The 18784-nt window shown below is 43.4% G+C and overlaps 1 protein-coding gene across 1 annotated transcript in view; it reads right to left on the reverse strand.

Annotated features, from left to right (window-relative positions):
- Window positions 1–7837, reverse strand: part of LOC143960973 (CD209 antigen-like protein C) — a 69579-nt gene extending 61742 nt beyond the window's left edge. Inside the window, exon 1 of the mRNA XM_077470048.1 lies at window positions 7665–7837. Coding sequence (XP_077326174.1) covers window positions 7665–7707 — 43 coding nt within the window. The 5' untranslated portion in view covers window positions 7708–7837. The remainder of the gene's footprint in view (window positions 1–7664) is intronic.
- Window positions 7838–18784: the final 10947 nt, after the last annotated feature.

The raw sequence follows: 18784 nt of genomic DNA on the forward strand, positions 1-18784 counted from the left end.
TAAGAGTTCTCTTCACTGGAACTAAGGGGCCACGCCCAACCCCTGAAAAACAACCCCACACTATAATCTCCCTCCACCAAATTATTTGGACCAGTGCACAAAGCAAGGCCCGTAAAGACACAGATGAGCGAGTTTGGGGTGGAGGAATTGAGTTCTGACCTCAACCTGATAGAACACCTTTGGGATGAATTTGTGCTTCTGGAGGAATGGTCAAACATTCCCATGGACACACTCCTAAGCCTTGTGGACAGCCTTCCCAGAAGAATTAAAACTGTTATAGCAGCAAAGTGTGCGGCTACTCAATATTGTACCCTACGGACTAAGACTGGGATGCCATTAATGTTCATGTGTGCGTAAAGGCAGGCGCCCCAATACTTTTGTCAATATAGTGTATCTTTGCTTGTGACCTTTTAAGGGTTTGCAGGGATTTCCATTCAACTAGGTGAGCCAGGGAGGCTGAGGGTGTTTATCGGAGTAGAGGAGCAGAGAACCCAAAATACCAAGCAGCTCCTTCAAGGGTGGTGCTACATTTAAAAGAGTTTATCACAGTGTGTCTGTTTATTTAAGTTGGTCTTCCAGATTCTGATAAGTCGCATCTTGCAGACCTCACAACCAGCATGCCAGGGATGTGGGGAGGAGGCCCTTGTCCACATCAACATGGAAGGTACCTTACCCATCTTGAGGGCACGAGGCCTGGTATGGTTCAGAAGAAGAGGGGGGAGCTTACTGACCCCCCCCCCCCTTTCCTGGTCTTTGCATGTTAAATATATGCACAAAATCACAAAACAACAAAAAACTATTACAGCTGCACAATGTAGTACAAACTGTTAAGGAACTAAACTTATTAGAAACAGGAACAGCAGTGGAAGTCATTGGGATACAGTGGGGTATGAGCAAAGGAAGGAGGATTTGTGAAGGAAAACCAGGGTTAAAGTTCAGAGAAGATAGAGCGTATCTCCTTTCCTGATCTGTTGGATTCTGCAACACTGCATTATGGTTGTTTGTGTGTATGCAGCAGGAAATGTATTGACATATCTAGGGATGGGCGAATGGTTTGGCCCGTACATAAGTTCGGGCTGAACTTTGGTTGTTCGGACATTTTGCGAACAACGAACATTATGCGGTGAAACAAACAGGAGGACTGGGGGTTGTTTCAATTAGATAGTGATGAAGGCAATTGACCTTACCCGGTCACTGCCTCATTTAAAGTCCCAACGTTTTCTTTTTCTTCTAGAACATTATGCGGTGTTCGTGGCAAATTCAAAAGTCGCAGAACCCCATTAAAGTCTATGGGACACTAACATGATAAACCAAAAGTGTTCATTTTAAAGGCTTATATGCAAGTTATTGCCATACAAAGCATTGGGGACCTGGGTCCTGCCCCAGGGGACATTTATCAATGCAACAAAAAATGTCCTGCAATGTAAATCCATCTCATGCTGCTCGAGAAGCCGAAAAAAGAAAAAAAAGCCGCAACAGCTCTGCTTCCATGGGAGGCTCCCGCCGAGTGACGCCTCTTCTCGATGACAGCTGTTATATAGCTGAGGGCTGAGCCACTCTGTGGCATAAACAGGCGACCCTGCCTTCCGAGCCTCCCATTTTTTTTCGGTCTATCAGGCGGCATGAGATGGATCTACATCACGGTATTTTTTTATTTTTTAATAAAGTACTTGTCCCAAAGTGTCTCCTGTCTTTTTTACTATTTTTTACACTTTTATTTTGTGAAATGGTAGCAATTCACATAGGGGGGAGGCCAGGACCTGGGGCTCCCCTTGTTAAAGGGGGCTTCTAGATTCCGATAAGCCCCCCGCCCGCATACCCCCACAACCACCGGGCAAGGGTTGTGGGGATGAGGCCATTGTCCCCATCAACATAGAGACAAGATGCTTTGGGAGGCTAATCCAAAGCACCCTCCCCATGTTGAGGGCATGTGGCCTGGTACGGTTCAGGAGAGGGGCTCTCTGGCCCCCCCTTTTCCTTTTCCTGTGGCCTGCCAGGTTGCGTGCTTGGATAAGGGTCTGGTATGGAATTTGTGGGGACCCCTATGCCATTTAAAAAAAAATAATTGGTGCAGGGTTCCCCTTAAAATCCATACCAGACCTGAAGGGTCTGGTATGGATTTTGGAGGGGACCTCTACACCATTTTCTTTTTTTTTAATTTGGCTCAGGGTTCCCCTTAATATCAATACTAGACTTGAAGGGCCTGGTATGGATTTTAGGGGGACCCCCATGTAATTTTCTTTTAAAATGTTTGGTTCGGGGTTCCACTTAATATTCATACCAGACCCAAAGGGCCTGGTAATATACTGGGGGGGACCCATGCCGTTTTTCTCAATGAGTTTTATCTATATTGCCGAGACGTGACAATTCTTTACAGCCGCGATCAGTTTTAATTTACTTTTTTTCCTTTAGAAATGTAATTTTGCTGTGGTACTGTTTTAAACACGGGAAAACAGGCATACTATAGACACTCCCCTGGCATGATATCTAAAGGAATATTTCATTTTTATTGTTTCACTTTAAGCATTATTAAAATCACTGCTCCCAAAAAAACATGCGTTTTTATAACTTTTTTGCATTGATACATGTCCCCGGGGGCAGGACCCGGGTCCCCAAACACTTTTTATGACAATAACTTGCATATAAGCCTTTAAAATGAGCACTTTTGATTTTTCATGTTTGTGTCCCATAGACTTTAACGGTGTTCGTGTGTTCGTCCAAATTTTTTGCCTGTTCGCAAGTTTTGGTGCAAACCAAACCGGAGGGTTTCAGCTCGTCCTTAGTCCTTGTACACATGGTCAGACATTCCGACGGAAAATGCTCGATCAGACCATGTTGTAGGACAATCCGACCGTGTGTGGGCTCTATCTGACTTATTTCGTCGGAATGTCCGACCAACAAAGTTTGAGAGCTGGATATAAAATTTTCCGACAACATGATCCAATCGAACTTTGTCCGATGGTTTGTAGAGAATTCCGATCGGACAAAGTGCCACGCATGCTCAGATAAAATTATGAGACCAAAGCTGTTGGCTACTAGCCTGAACGTAGTCCCGTCGCAAAGAACGAACGTCATCACGTTATGAATGATCGGATTTTCCGACAACTTTGTCTGACCGTGTGTATGCAACACCAGTTTCGGACAAAATCCGTCTGAAAAAATCCGACGGATTTTGTTGTCGGAATGTCAGAATAGGAACTCAATGACTTTAACAAACATCCTTATCTCTTTGTTTACATTCAGCTGCTGGCTTTGGAAAAGTCAATTGTGGCAAAAGTCCATCAGAAAATCATCTGTGCGAGTCATTGTTTTTGTGTCAGTGTAATCAGCTTTCATTATGATTGATGATGGATCTACATCACTGAGCTACATGACTGACAATGGATTTACATCATGTGTGTATTTATTTAAGGTGGGCATCTAGATTCTAATCAGTCCTCCATTGCAGACCAAGGATGGGGGGAACAGTCCCTTGTCCCCATCTACATAAGATATTTTTTCCATGTTAAGGGAATGTGGCCTGGTATGGTTCAGAAGAAGAGCATTGCAATTTGCACTGGTGGTGTCCTCTGAAAAGCGATCCACAATGGATCAGTCTTCAAAAGGCACTTGACAGGTGGTGAGGAGGTGTTATGTTGCATAAATACGGTTGTATGACAGTTGTGGCACTGCCCCATTTAGTAGAATGGGTCATGTTCGGTTGGCGGCACTTCCTGCCAAAACACAACAAGGGGGAACATTTTTGCTGCGCCATGATGCTTTGTTGCTATTGCAGCTTAAAGTGATTGTAAAGCTTCATTTTTAATTTTTATTAAAATAACAAACATTTTATACGTATTTGCTCTATGCAATGAGCCCCAATCTTCCTGTTCTGGGGCCACTGCAGGCACTCCTGGCTCCCGATCCCCCCCCCCCCCAAAGTGCCCTTATAAAAAGCTCACTCGTACGTGCTTGCTCCTGTGCCCTACTCTGTTTGTCCATAAGACTTGGCCCGCTCCCGTGTCACTGGCTCTGATGGACAGCAGCCAGAGCCAATGACTCCAGGTTCTGTATCTGAGCCAATGAGGAGCAATAGAGCTCTCATGCACATCACTGGATTGAGATCAGGCTCAGGTATGTATTTAGGGAGCACTGTGGGGGGAGCTGCATGCAGAAGGGTTTTACATTTTTAAGAATAGCTATAGGTTTTTTTCCACTTTAAGGGAAGTGGTTGGGGCGGTAACAGTAAAGGTCAATTGCATGTTTTTACCTTCCCCCCAACCGCTAGTGTAAACCTAGCCTTACAGAAAGCAATGGGGAATCAGACACTCAATGGTGCATATATTTTAACACCTTTAAGCCCCAAGGAAACATATTATAGGGACATTGATGTAGAATTTTACTGACAAGTTTGATATTTTAAGGTTGAGTGATGACATATTAAACTTTACAAATAGGATTAAAGTAGAACAACTGGCAAATTTTATTTTATTTCTCCATTTTTGATAGAGTAAGGAGTAAGGAAGGGTTATAACCCCTGTCTGATTTTTTTTGCCCATCTGTGTTCCATTGTGTAGATTTCCCTTCACTTCCTGTCCAATAGCCATACAGGAAGTAGGAAGAAAACCCTGTAAATTAAAGGGATACTAAAGGTTTGTTTTTTGTTTTGTTTTTTTAAAAACAAATGTCATACTTAGCTCCACTGTGCAGTTCGTTTTGCACAGAGTGGCCCCGATCCTCCTGTTCTGGGGTCCCTCGGTGGCTGTCTAGGCTCCTCCCCTCAATAGCTAACCCCCCCTCTTGGAAGCTCTATCCTGAGGGGTTTAGCGAGCGGACGCACTCCCTGTCATACACGCTGTGTCCATAGACACAAAGTTTATCACTCGGTTCTGCCCCCCGGCGGGTCGTGTCATTGGATGTGTGGACAGCAGCGTGAGCCAATGGCTGTGCTGCTATCAATCCGATCTATCCAATCAACTGCCAGACTCCGTGGAGAAGAGGACGCCGGGGGACGCACGCAGCAGGTGGACAGGCTCAGGTAAGTAAACGGGGGGGGGTCATAAGGTGAAAAAAAAAAAACCTTTACCACCCCTTTAAGAGAATCTTTTGGAGACTCCCAGGTCACCAGAACCAGTGTCCCCATTGGAAGATTTCCCCTCTATTAGGCTGGATTCACACCTATGCATTTTTATTGCTTTTTGCATTTTACAGATTTCTACTACAGTCCATTTAAAATGGTTTCCTATGGAATATGTTCTGTAGTGCAAATCTGCAAAATGCAAAAAGCACTAAAAATTCATAAGTGTGAATCCAGCCTTACTTTTCTGGGGACAACCCAAAATTTGTGATTTTCTTTTACTTTTCACTTTTGATGATAATGGTCAACAGGACAAATAGAGAAGGTGAATTTCCTTAACAGGAACACAGACAGCAATTTAAAAAAAAACTAACAAGTGTTCTAATCCCTCTCCACTATCCAAAACAAAAAAAAAAAATGTTTTGCCTTTAGTTATAATTTAATATTGAAACTTGTTACTGGGGTGTTTTTTCAAATACCTACTGTGCGCAGAGATACATATTCAAAGATAAATAATTCCTATGAATATACACTCACTGTCCACGTTATTAGTTATACCTGTTCAATTGCTTGGTAACACAAATTGATATCAGCCAATCACATGGCACCAACTCATGTGTTTAGGCATCTAGACATAGTGAAGACGACTTGCTGAAGTTGAAACCGAGCATCAGAATGGGAAAGAAAGGAAATTTAAGTGACTTTGAACATGGCACGGTTGTTGGTGCCAGACGGGTTGGTCTGAGTATTTCAAAAACTGCTGATCTACTGGGATTTTCATGCACAACCATCTCTAGGGTTTACAGAGAATGGTCAGAAAAAGAGAAAATATCCAGTGAGCGGAAGTTGTGTGGACGGAAATGCCTTGTTGATGTCAGAGGTCAGAGGAGAATGGGCAGGCTGGTTCAAGACGATAGAAAGACAACAGTAACCCAAATAACCACTCGTTACAAACAAGGTATGCAGAATACCATCTCTGAATGCACAACACATCTAACCTTGAAGCAGATGGGCTACAGCAGCAGAAGACCACACCGGGTGTCACTCCTGTCAGCTAAGAACAGGAAACTGAGGATACAAAATTGGACAATAGAAGATTGGAAAAGCCTTGCCTGGTCTGATGAGTCTCAATTTCAACTCAGATGGTAGGGTCAGAATTTGGATGACATTCAGATGGTAGGGTCAGAATTATCAACGGTTCAGGCTGATGGTGGTGTAATGGTGTACCTGAGTATTTTTGCTGACCATGTCCATCCCTTTATGACGTGTACTCATCTTCTGATGGCTCCTTTCAGAAGGATAATGCACCATGTCACAAAGCTCAAATCATCTCATTACTGGTTTCTTGAACATGACAATGAGGTCACTGTACTCCAATGGCCTCCACAGTCATCAGATCTCATCCAATAGAGCACCTTTGATATGTGGTGGAACGGGAGATTCGCATCATGGATGTGCAGCTGACAAATCTGAAGCAACTGTGTGATGCTTTCATGTCAATATGGACCAAAATCTCTGAGGAATGTTTCTAACACCTTGTTAAATCTATGCCATGAAGAAGTAAGGCAGTTCTGAAGGCAAAAAGGGATCCAAGCTGGTACTAAGAAGGAGTACCTAATAAAGTGGCCGGTGAGTGTATGTCTTGAAGTGACCCTATCATAAAGGAATACATGGGGGGCTGCCATTACACCCTTTGGAAATCCCAGTTGCCTGCCAGAGCTAGAACAAACTCCCTGTACATGTCTGGGTTCCTTATCTCTATTTGTTCCAGGTGAGGATCTCATAAATCATTGAAAGTATTGAAAGTACCGTAATTAAAGGAGAGATTAGCAAAGGCAGACCAGATACTCTTTCATGGCAAAATCACTTTAAGGCTGGGTTCACTCCGAGGAATGGAGCAGCTCCCAGCAGGGGGTCCGGTGCCTCTCCATTCACCGGTTCAAGTCCGATTTCAGCCCGAAATTCGGGCTGAAATCGGACCTAAAACAGACCAGAAGATGCACAGGACTCCTGTGTAATTCGCACCGGAGCCGCTCCGGAGATGTGTGAACCGGCTCCATAGAGAGCCAGGCACAATGTCCCGACATGCGAATTGCACACTAAACAAAAAACCGAAATGGAATGCTGCGTCTATTTCAAAAATGTTATTATCAACGTAAAATTTCTTAGGCTGGGTTCATACCAGTGCAAACTGAATGCGAGGATTTCTCCACATCCAATTCGCACTGGTGTGAACCCAGCCTAAGAAATTTTACGATGATTTTTGAAATAGACACAGCATTCCATTTAGGTTTTTTGTTTAATAGATACATTCCTGACATTTGCAGTGTGCACAGAGGATATTCTAAAAGCTTTTACAATCAAAATAGACCATAAGAAGGGTAAATGAATATAGTATGTACATAGCTAGTCACTACACATGCCCTGCCTTATAGCATGGAATTTGTATGGATAGGCTCACGGAAATCACATTACTTTATGAGAATAGCGGGATGCTTGGCTTCTTTCTTGATTCCCTTTTTATGAAAGCAAATTCAAAATGTTATCATCTAACATTGTCACCGATACTTCAGAAATGTTGTAAGGTGTTACAGAATTTTGTACTTACCTGTAGTGGAATCGCTCAGCGACTGCTCATAAGAATTCTTCATTTTCCCAATGCTGGCAGCTTATCGGTCAGACCTGTCTTTATGTGTTAGTGCAGCAAATGTCTCATCAGTGGACCCCATATAAATCACTTGCTCTATCCTTCATCTCTCATCCTTCCTGTGCACAGTGAGGTTGAAGATAATCTGTAAAAAAAAAAAAAACAAGCATTCAGGAAGCAAGTTAAATGCTGAGATCAGCATTTGAGAAAAGAGAGAAAAATGTATTATTTTGTTCTCTAAACTACTTTGTTCACATCCATAAAATAGCTTCATTTGGCCTTTCCCCCCCCCCCCCCCCCCCAATTGCCAACCCCTCCAAAGTGGCCATCCAGAGGTATATTTAGGCTTTTTTTTTTTTGATATTTACATTTTCCTGATGTGTTCATGATGGTCATGTGAATAGTGAGTGTCTTCTTCCTTTTTTCCTCTTCTCCCAGCGGTGGGTTGTCTCAAATAACATCAGTGCCAGTGTCTGCAACAATACACTAGGTTTGATTTACCAAAACTGGAGAGTACAAAATCTGGTGCCGCTGTGCATAGAAATCAATCAGCTTCCAGTTTTGTTTTATTTTTTTTGTTTTTGTCAAAGCTTAATTATCCACTTCAATACAGGGCACCTTTCCCCCCGTCCCGCCAAGGCCAATTTTCAGCTTTCACCGCTGTCACACTTTGAATGACAATTGTGCGGTCATGCAACGCTGTTCCCAAATCACCTCTTTATCATTTTTTTCACACAAATAGAGCTAGCTTTTGGTGGTATTTAATCACCACTGGGGTTTTTTTTTTTTTCTAAAAAAAAAAAAGACCGAAATTAAAAAATATATTTTTTTTTTCTTAATTTCCATCCGAAAATGTTCTAAATTAAGTAATTTTTCTCCTTTATTGATGTGCACTGATGAGGCAGCACTGATGAGCACTAATGAGGTGTCACTTATGGGCACTCATGAGATGCCATTGAAGGGCACTGGTGAAGTGGCGCTGATGAGGAGGCACTAATATGCCGCCTGATGGGCACTGATAGGTGGCACTGATATGCAGCACTGATAGGTTGCTCTGTTCGGCACTGATAAGTGGCACTCATGGCCACTGATAAGCAGCACTTATAGGCAACGATAGGCAGCACGGATAGGCAGCACTGATGGACACTGAAAGGCAGCACTGATGGGCACAGATTGGCATCACTGATGGGCATAGATTGGCATCACTTCTGGGCACTGACTGGCATCGCTGCTGAGCACTGTTGGGGCTGCACTGATCATCAGTGCCCTGATTACCTGTACAGTGTCCCCTGCGAGGGAATTCCACTGATCTGCTCTCCTCACACTCTGACAGTGTGAGGCAAGGATAGACAATTACCGGCACATCCTTGTTTACATGCGGTCAGCTGTGATTGGACACAGCTGATCACATGGCTGAAGAGCCACATCATCGGCTCTTTACAGAGATCCCAGGGACAGTACTCCCCCGCAGGCATGCAAGAGCGGTGAGACTGGGGCAATGTCATAGGACGTTGTCCCAGAACGAGAGTGCATCCCTTTCAGCATGCCGGGATTATGAATTCCTATGGCGAGGTGGGTGGGGTTGTGTTTTTTGAAGCACCTGATTAGAGCAAGAGGCTCTAATAAGCTTCAAAATAGGATGAGCTCGGGGTGCAGAGCATTGCATCTGGAGCCCACCCAGGTGTGTTGCAACAGTGAATAAACATTGTTGCAACACTGATCCTCCTCCTGGCCAATCGGGAATCAGGTCTCATACCCGTCACCCAATTGGCTGAAAGGATAGGCAATCGTATTGGACGCCAAGGAAGAGGGGAAGAGGAGAAAACACAGGAGCTGATGCCCGCTGCAGCCTGGTGTCCGTTGATGCCCGGATCCCCGCCAATGCCCAATGTGCCCGCCGCTGCCTGATCCCCACCGCATCCCGATGTGCCCACGGCCTAGATGGGGTAAATGCCGGTGGACCAGCAGACAGTGAGGGGGGGTTGAGGTGCTGTGGGGGGGGTGTAGTGGTTGTGAAATTGTGCGTTATATAGCTAAAAGCATGAAATTGTGTGTTATATAGCTAAATGCAGGTTTCAAACATTGATTCTAATTGTACATTACTGTTACTTCCACCCAAAAATACTGTACATTTTAATTTTGAGATGAACTGTTTAATTCCTAAAATAAATTGTCATTGCAAGGTTTTTATGTTGCTTCTTAATCCTTTTTTTTGTTAAGAATGCTAGTAATGTGTAATGTTTTAATTTTTTGGGGAAAATATATTTTTCTCTCTCTCGCTCTGTCACTTGTTGCTCTCCATCTCACATAAATCTAAACCAAAACTCACACAGGTGTCTCCACAAACCATACACAATACTATTACTGATGCAAATTTAAAATGAGTCACAATTTTGTGTGTTGGTTACTATTTCCAAATGATCATAATTTTCACACAAAAAAATTGGAAATGTGTATCAACTTCGTAAATCTAAATAAAAAATGTCATTCTCAAAATTCAGAGGGTAACATCACTATTCTACACTCACACACCAAGAAACAACAAATATCACAGAATCAAATCTCCTGACTGATGTCATTCCACCACCTATGGGTATATGTCCAAAGAAATGTTGTATTTATGTATAGGAGGTTTCCACCACCATTGTAAATCCTGAGATATGTTTTCTATGGGCAAGGACAATAATCAACCTTGTGAATTCCACACAATCACCAATTACAGCCTTTCACCAAGAAAAAAAAATTTTTTTGAGAAAGTTCTCAAGCAGCATGCTGACAGTAATCAGCTATACCCAGTCTTCAAAACAGATGGCATATCACAAAACAGGTTGTTCAATGGTTCTCTGGCCTTCCAGAGTACATCTGCATTGATTAGTCCGTAGGGTTCAATATGGAGTTAGCCAACCCTTTGCAGTTATAACAGCTTCAACTCTTCTGGGAAGGCTGTCCACATGTTTCAGGAGTGTGTATATGGGAATGTTTCACCGTTTTTCCAGAAAAGCATTTGTGAGGTCAGACACTGATGTTGGATGAGAAGGCCTGTCTTGCAGTCTCGCGCTAATTTATCCCAAAGGTGCTCTATCAGGTTAAGGAAATGACTCTATGCAGGCCAGTCAAGCTTCTCCACCCAAGCTCCCTCATCCATGTCTTTATGGACCTGTAGGTGCGCTCAACCACAGCGACTTTGCAGTTGGAGGAGAAGTCAATGTGAACTTGGTTCTCCTATGGCAGCGATCCGCAACCTTTTTGGCACCAGGGACCGGCTTTGTGTTTTTTTGCAGGCAATTTGTTGGGGCAATGGCTGGTGCTAGTGCTTCAATAATTCACCATGGTTGATACAGTGTCAGAATGATTGAAGCGCATTATTTCTATTACGTTCTATTATGACAGCAATGCAGACCAATTTGACGCAGTGTGCGTGGTATGGTCTGAGCACTGACAGGCTGACCCCCCACCCCTTCAACCTCTGCAGCAATGCTGGCAGCACTCATACACCTATTTCCCAAAGGCAACTTCTGGATATGATGCTGAGCCCGTACACTCAACTTCTTTGGTCGACTATTGGTGAGGCCTGTTCTGATGGGGACAACAGCCTCTTCCCGACAACCCCGGCCATAGGTTGCTGGGTTCTGCGGGTGGGGGGCTTATCGGAATCTGGAAGATCCCGATAAGACCCCCAGATCCTGCCCCCCCCATGTGAATGGGATACATTGTACCCCTACCTATTCACCAAAAAAAGTGTCAAAAAGTAAAAACCACAATAGAAAGTTTTTGACAATTCCTTTATTAAAAAATAAAAAAATAAAAAGTGTCCAGTGATGTCTATCTATCTTTAACCACTTAAGGACCGCCGTATTGCCAATGTACGGCAACACAATGGCACAGGCAGGCACAAGCACGTACATGTACGTGCCTGCCTTCCAGCGGGTAGGGGGTCCGATCGGACCCCCTCCCGCTGGATACGGCGGTCCGTTTCCCTCCGGGAGCGTTCCGTGATGAGGGGATGGCCGTTGGTTTTCGGCCACCCCCTCTGGATCGCTCCTGGCCAATGAGAAGCTTCCTCCCACTGTGTATTGTTTACACAGGAAGGAGGAAGTGATGTCATTCTCCTCGGGGCGGTCTTTTTGACCGGACTACGAGGAGAAGACACAAAGTAAGTGTGCACCAACACTACACTGACATGTAGGTACACACAGGCACACAAACCCCCCCCCCCCCCCGATCGCCCCCCCCCCCCCCCCAGTCACAGTGTCACTGATTGCAGTGATCATTTCTTTACTGATCACTGCATTCAGTGTCAGTTGTGACAGTAAAAACTGTCAGGACAGTTAGTGTTAGGTCCAGGGTAGCCCCCTATCACCCCCCAATAAAGATTTAACCCCCTGATTGCCCCTAGAGTTAACCCTTTCACCCCCTTTTGCCAGTGTCACTAAGCGATCATTTTTCTGATCGCTGCATGTGTCGCTAGGTAGCTAGTTATTTTTTTAGGTTCACCGCAAGGTTTTTATATCGCTAGGTAACCCTTTCACCCCCTTTTGCCAGTGTCACTAAGCGATCGTTTTTCTGATCGCTGCATTAGTGTCGCTACTGTCGCTAGGTAGCTAGTTATTTTTTTAGGTTCACCGCCAGATTTTTATAGCGCTAGGTACCCCGATATACTACCCAATAATGGTTTTAACCCCCTGATTGCCGCTAGTTAACCCTTTCACCTCCTTTTGCCAGTGTCACTAAGCGATCATTTTTCTGATCGCTGCATCAGTGTCGCTAGTGTCGCTAGGTAGCTAGTTATTTTTTTAGGTTCACCGCCAGGTTTTTATAGCGCTAGGTACCCCGATATACTACCCAATAATGGTTTTAACCCCCTGATTGCTGCTAGTTAACCCTTTCACCCCCTTTTGCCAGTGTCACTAAGCAATCATTTTTCTGATCGCTGCATTAGTGTCGCTAGTGTCGCTAGGTAGCTAGTTATTTTTTTAGGTTCACCGCCAGGTTTTTATAGCGCTAGGTACCCCGATATACTACCCAATTATGGTTTTAACCCCCTGATTGCCGCTAGTTAACCCTTTCACCCCCTTTTGCCAGTGTCACTAAGCGATCATTTTTCTGATCGCTGCATTAGTGTCGCTACTGTCGCTAGGTAGCTAGTTATTTTTTTAGGTTCATCGCCAGGTTTTTATAGCGCTAGGTACCCCCATATACTACCCAATTGCCCCTAGTTAACCCTTTCACCAGCGATCACACTATAAGTGTCACTGGTGACGCTGGTTAGCCAGTTAGTTATTTAGGTTCCCCGTCAGGTTTTTATATAGCGCCAGGGACCCCCATATACTACCTAATAAAAATTTGAACCCCCTGATTGCCCCTAGTTAACCCTTTCACCACTGATCACCGTATAAGTGTTACAGGTGACTCTGGTTAGTTTGTTTTTTATAGCATCAGGGCACCCACCATTTATTACCCAATAAAGGTTTAACCCCCTGATCACCCGGCGGGTGATATCAATTAGGTTTTAGGGTCAGGGTCTGCGTCGCCCCAGGCAGCGCTAGGTTAGTGCCAGTACCGCTAACACCCACGCGCAAAGCATAAACCTCCCGTAGTGGTATAGTATCTGAACAGATCAATATCTGATCTGATCAGATCTATACTAGCGTCCCCAGCAGTTTAGGGTTCCAAAAAAACGCATTGTTAGCGGGATCAGCCCAGATACCTGCTAGCACCTGCGTTTTGCCCCTCTGCCCAGCCCACCCAAGTGCAGTATCGATCGATCACTATCACTTACAAAACACTAAACACATAACTGCAGCGATCGCAGAGTCAGGCCTGATCCCTGCGATCGCTAACAGTTTTTTTGGTAGCATTTTATATTTAAATCCGGAAGGCAGTGCTTGGTTTTCGGGGGCCCGTACGTGGCTAGGCTCCCAAAAAGTCCCCCACATGTGGTATCCCCGTACTCGGGAGAAGCAGCAGAATTTATTTTGGGGTGTAATTTGACTTATGCCCATAGCATGTGTGAGCAATATATCATTTAGTGACAACTTTGTGCAAAAAAAAAAGTTTGTAATATTCCCGCAACTTGTGGCAAAATATAAAATATTCCATGGACTCAACATGCCTCTCAGTAAATAGCTTGGGGTGTCTACTTTCCAAAATGGGGTCATTTTGGGGGGTTTTGTGCTATTTTGGCATTTTATGGCCTTCGAAACTGTGATAGGTAGTGAGGAGTAAAATCAAAAATTTACACCCTTAGAAATCCTGAAGGTGGTGATTGGTTTTCGGGGTGCCGTGCGCGACTAGACTCCCAAAAAGTCCCACACATGTGGTATCCCCATACTCGGGAGAAGTAGCGGAATATATTTTGGGGTGCAATTCCACATATAACCATGGCATGTGTGAGCAATATATCATTTAGTGACAACTTTTTGTAAAAAAAATATATATTTTTTTTTTGTCATTATTCAATCCCTTGGGACAAAAAAAAATATTCAATGGTCTTAACATGGCCCTCAGCAAATAGCTTGGGGTGTCTACTTTCCAAAATGGGGTCATTTGGGGGGGTTTTGTGCCATCTTGGCATTTTATGGCCTTCAAAACTGTGATAGGTAGTGAGGAGTAAAATAAAAAAATGTATGCCCTTAGAAATCCTGAAGGCGGTGCTTGGATTTCGGGGTCCCGTACGCGGCTAGGCTCCCAAAAAGTCCCACACATGTGGTATCCCTGTACTCAGGAGAAGCAGCAGAATAACAGTTTTTTTGGTAGCATTTTATATTTAAATCCGGAAGGCAGTGCTTGGTTTTCGGGGGCCCGTACGTGGCTAGGCTCCCAAAAAGTCCCCCACATGTGGTATCCCCGTACTCGGGAGAAGCAGCAGAATGTATTTTGGGGTGTCATTTCACATATGCCCATGGCATGTGTGAGCAATATATCATTTAGTGACAACTTTTTGTAAATTTTTTTTTTTTTTTGTCATTATTCAATCCCTTAGGACAAAAAAAAAAAATATTCAATGGGCTCAACATACCCATCAGCAATTTCCTTGGGGTGTCTACTTTCCAAAATGGGGTCATTTGGGGGGGGGGGTTGTACTGCCCTGCCATTTTAGCACCTCAAGAAATGAGATAGGCAGTCATAAATTAAAAGCTGTGTAAATTCCAGAAAATGTACTCTAGTTTGTAGACGCTATAACTTTTGCGCAAACCAAAAAATATACGCTTATTGACATTTTTTTTACTAAAGACATGTGGCTGAATAAATTTTGCCCTCAATGTATGACTAAAATTTAGTTTATTCGATTTTTCTTATAACAAAAAGAAGAAAATATATTTTTTTTTCAAAATTTTCGCTCTTTTTCCATTTATATCGCAAAAAAAAAAAATCGCAGAGGCAATCAAATACCATCAAAAGAAAGCTCTATTTGTGGGAAGAAAAGGACGCAAATTTCGTTTGGGTGCAATATTACATGACCGCGCAATTACCAGTTAAAGCAGCGCAGTGCGAAATTGGAAAAAGACCTCTGGTCCTTAAGGTGTTTATTGGTCCGGGGCTGAAGTGGTTAATCACGCTGCCCGACAGACCCAAAAAATAGAAAAAGAAAAAGCTCCACCTCCATGGATGGCCTCCCAGCGACTGCGGTCTCTTGGCTGTAAAAGCTGTTATATAGACAAGGGCGGGGCCGCAGGTTACGTCAGTGGGTGGCCTCGTCCTTGCCCAGACATGTGTCAGTTGACACCCGCCGACATCTGATCCAATCCAATTCTATCCGCTTAAAACAGATGGATGGAGGATCCATTCCCTATCCATCTGTCGGATCAGGTGACAGTCGGATGGAAACAGACAGGCGGTCTGTTTCCATCTGACCACCCATAGAGGAAAGTGGGCTGTGTCCATGTCCTCTCTCATAAGCACAGACCTGTCATCTACCTGCTCAGGAGAGATCAGCAGACAGATTCTATGCTGAGCAGGTGGATCTAATAGCGGAGTCCACCCATCTGAAAGGGTCCTAAGATGGGTCAAGTAAGTAAACACAGTGAAGCACACCAAATAATACCCATTATCCAATAATAGTGCTATATCAAAAGCAAAGTTAGCAAAGGTAATTTTAATGTATTATCACTCAATAAAGTTGATAGCCAAGCACATACAAATAAATTAGTAGCTGTGGTAACATAGTTCAGCATACAAAAAAACAGTAAGGGCTAAACATAAAATGACACGTAATGCTCAGGTCAGCATAAACCGTAGCAGCCAGCTGAATTTGCTCTGTGTATGTCCTGTGTACTCATTGTAGGAAAGTTCTGTGAAAGTGTGTGTAATATAATAGCAGCTGAACACAACAGTTTTTTTGCAGTGGCTACAAATGTTGCGTGTATTCCAACATGGGCGTGCAAAGGAAAGGCTGACAATGCTGCAGCTAAAATAAAATCAATGTTGTCACTCTTGGTAAGGGTCTGTAGATACACCTTGCTGGTTCAATTTAATTAGAAGTAGAACCTATAGAAAAGAAGATTTAACTTTTTGACATTAAAGGGCCAACAATCCCCCGGAATATATTGGGGGAGCCCTGTGAACCTTCCAGTGTATAGTCCGGTTGATATGGCTGCCATAGTATACAGGTAGCTATTGAGGATATTGATTGCTGTAAAGTAGTCCTAGCACGTCAAAGCAGCCAGATGATTGTCATCCAAGAGCTGTATATTAATTGCCAAGATTGTCCATAAAGAATGTGCAGGAACATCCGTAGCCATCATGGATGTTCCTGCACACCCTTTATGAACAATCTTGGCAATTAATATACAGCTCCTGGATGAAGATTAAAGGTGGATGTTATGAGCTACTGTATAAGCCGCTCCAGGCAACCACATCACATCTTGCTATTTAGATAAATGGTTTGGAACTACAACACCTTTTAAAGGGCCGCCATTTAGGTCTCAGTATGCATTTATATGGATTCTCAGCCAATTACCTTTTGATTTGATATTTTATTTAGCTGCTATTCTATCCTGGGCTCATTTACTTTTGACCCTCTCTGGCCATCCCCTGCCTGCCATTTCTGTGCTCTTGTCCGCTGTCCATTGTTGGTGTGTGGGCAATACCTAAACCTTTACTTTGATTGCATTACGGATTATCCCTGAAGAGTGAGTCCAAGCTACTCCGAAACGTGTAGGATTTAATGCATGCTTTTTGCATCACTTGCTGACATCGATTATGCTCATGTTGTACATATAATCTGATGCTACCTATTCCCTTATGCTTGTTAAGTACTTTCTTTGTTTTTATATATATCTCTATGTATGTTACTTTTTGATACTATTAAAGATCAAGTTTTCAAATTGAATTGCTTTACCGTCTGTGCCTTTAAAGTCCCACCCCAAGGAGAAATCTGTATTCTCGTACAATTAAGAAATGTTGGCCAATTAATGTAGCAGATGAAAATATCCTTCACTTTTTGATAAAGTCAAAATGTCAAATTTTCCTTTCTTTTTCAAAGGTAATGAGAGATATGGGGTCTTTTTGACCCCATATTTCTCAATAAAGAGGACATCTGTCGTGCTTATTTCTAATTACAATGGACGTTTACATTGCTGATCAAAAAATAAAAAATAAAGGGACAGTGTAACAATAAAAAAAGTGTAAAAAAAGAAAGTAAGAAAAACAAAAAATGTAACACTTTAAGTACCGTAGTTTGTCGCCATTCCACGAGCGTGCGCAATTTTAAAGCATGACATATTAGGCATCTATTTACTCAGCTTAACATCAACTTTCAAATGATACAAAAAAATTAAATAAAAACTTTAAATTAATTAAAAAGTGTAGTTTTTCCAAAAGAAAAACCGCTGCGCAAATACAGTGTGCAATGACCACCATTTTAGTCTATAGGGTCTCTGCTAAAAAATATATATAATGTTCGGGGATTCTAAGTAATTTTCTAGCAAAAAATACAGATTTTTACTTGTGAACAACAAATGTCAGAAAAAGGCCTGGTCAACAAGTGGTTATCATGAATATACTATATATAGGTTACGCTGCCTTCCTCTTGCGCTCTAGTGTGGGATGCATTGTTACACCTCATTTCCTTTTAAAGGACAGAGACAGCCATGCCCTCTGAGGAGCCACACATGGTGAAACCCGTCACTTTAAATGTGGCACGTGGAAGGGCCACCATTCTCCACCTACTACCCAATACCAGCTATACTTTTTAACACTTAAACCCAGATTCGTTATGAGGGTTTTGTTTGTACATAGTGACTGTCCCAGCTTCAAAATTCCCACATGGTTATGACTTCTTTAAAACACCCATAGGACCCCTTTCATCATATGGTGAGATAATTCCTTATTTCATACATGTTGTGATCACACTTTTCAGGCATGGAAGTAAACATGTATAGTCACATGGACATTGAAGTACAGCCCGGCACATGGGAATGCTTTTGTTTGCCTTTGAACACTACTCTACTACTTTAAATAATCGAAGACCAATACACAATCTCAACTTCATTCCAAATCTAGTTAGGCCTCTTTCACACCGACGTGCCGTTCAGGCCCGCCTGTCAGTTTTTCAGGCGGACCTGAACGGGTGCTCCATAGAGCTCTATGGAGCGTCGGATGTCAGCGGTGACATGTCCGCTGACATCCGACCCGCTCCGATCCGAAAAAGTGTGACGGAGGAAAAAGCTATTTTTCCATCCGTCTGCGGATCGGATCGGATGACGACGGGCACTGCGGTCCGTCGTCATCCGATCTCCCATAGGGGAGAGCGGCGCTGTGACAGGTCCGTCCCTGCGCAGTGTGCAGAGACAGACCTGTCATCTCCCTGCTCAGCGGGGATCGGCGGAGTGATCCCCGCTGAGCAAACGGACATCCACGGGGCGGATCAGAACTGATCCGCCCCGTGTGAAAGGACCCTTATACTCATATAAATTCCTCCATCCACACTAATTGGCTCCTCTCCCCACCAGCTATTGTACTCTGACAGCCGACACCACTAAATTAATGCTATAAACATATTTTAAATCTGAGTAATGTTCAACTTTAAATTTGGACACCAGGCTTTGGGTGTGCACGTTTTAGAACGACTTCTTATCAGA

Source organism: Lithobates pipiens, unplaced genomic scaffold (assembly GCF_037356315.1).
Source record: "Lithobates pipiens isolate NorthernLeopardFrog02 unplaced genomic scaffold, aLitPip1_a1.2 Scaffold_8, whole genome shotgun sequence".
Classification (NCBI taxonomy): domain Eukaryota; kingdom Metazoa; phylum Chordata; class Amphibia; order Anura; family Ranidae; genus Lithobates; species Lithobates pipiens.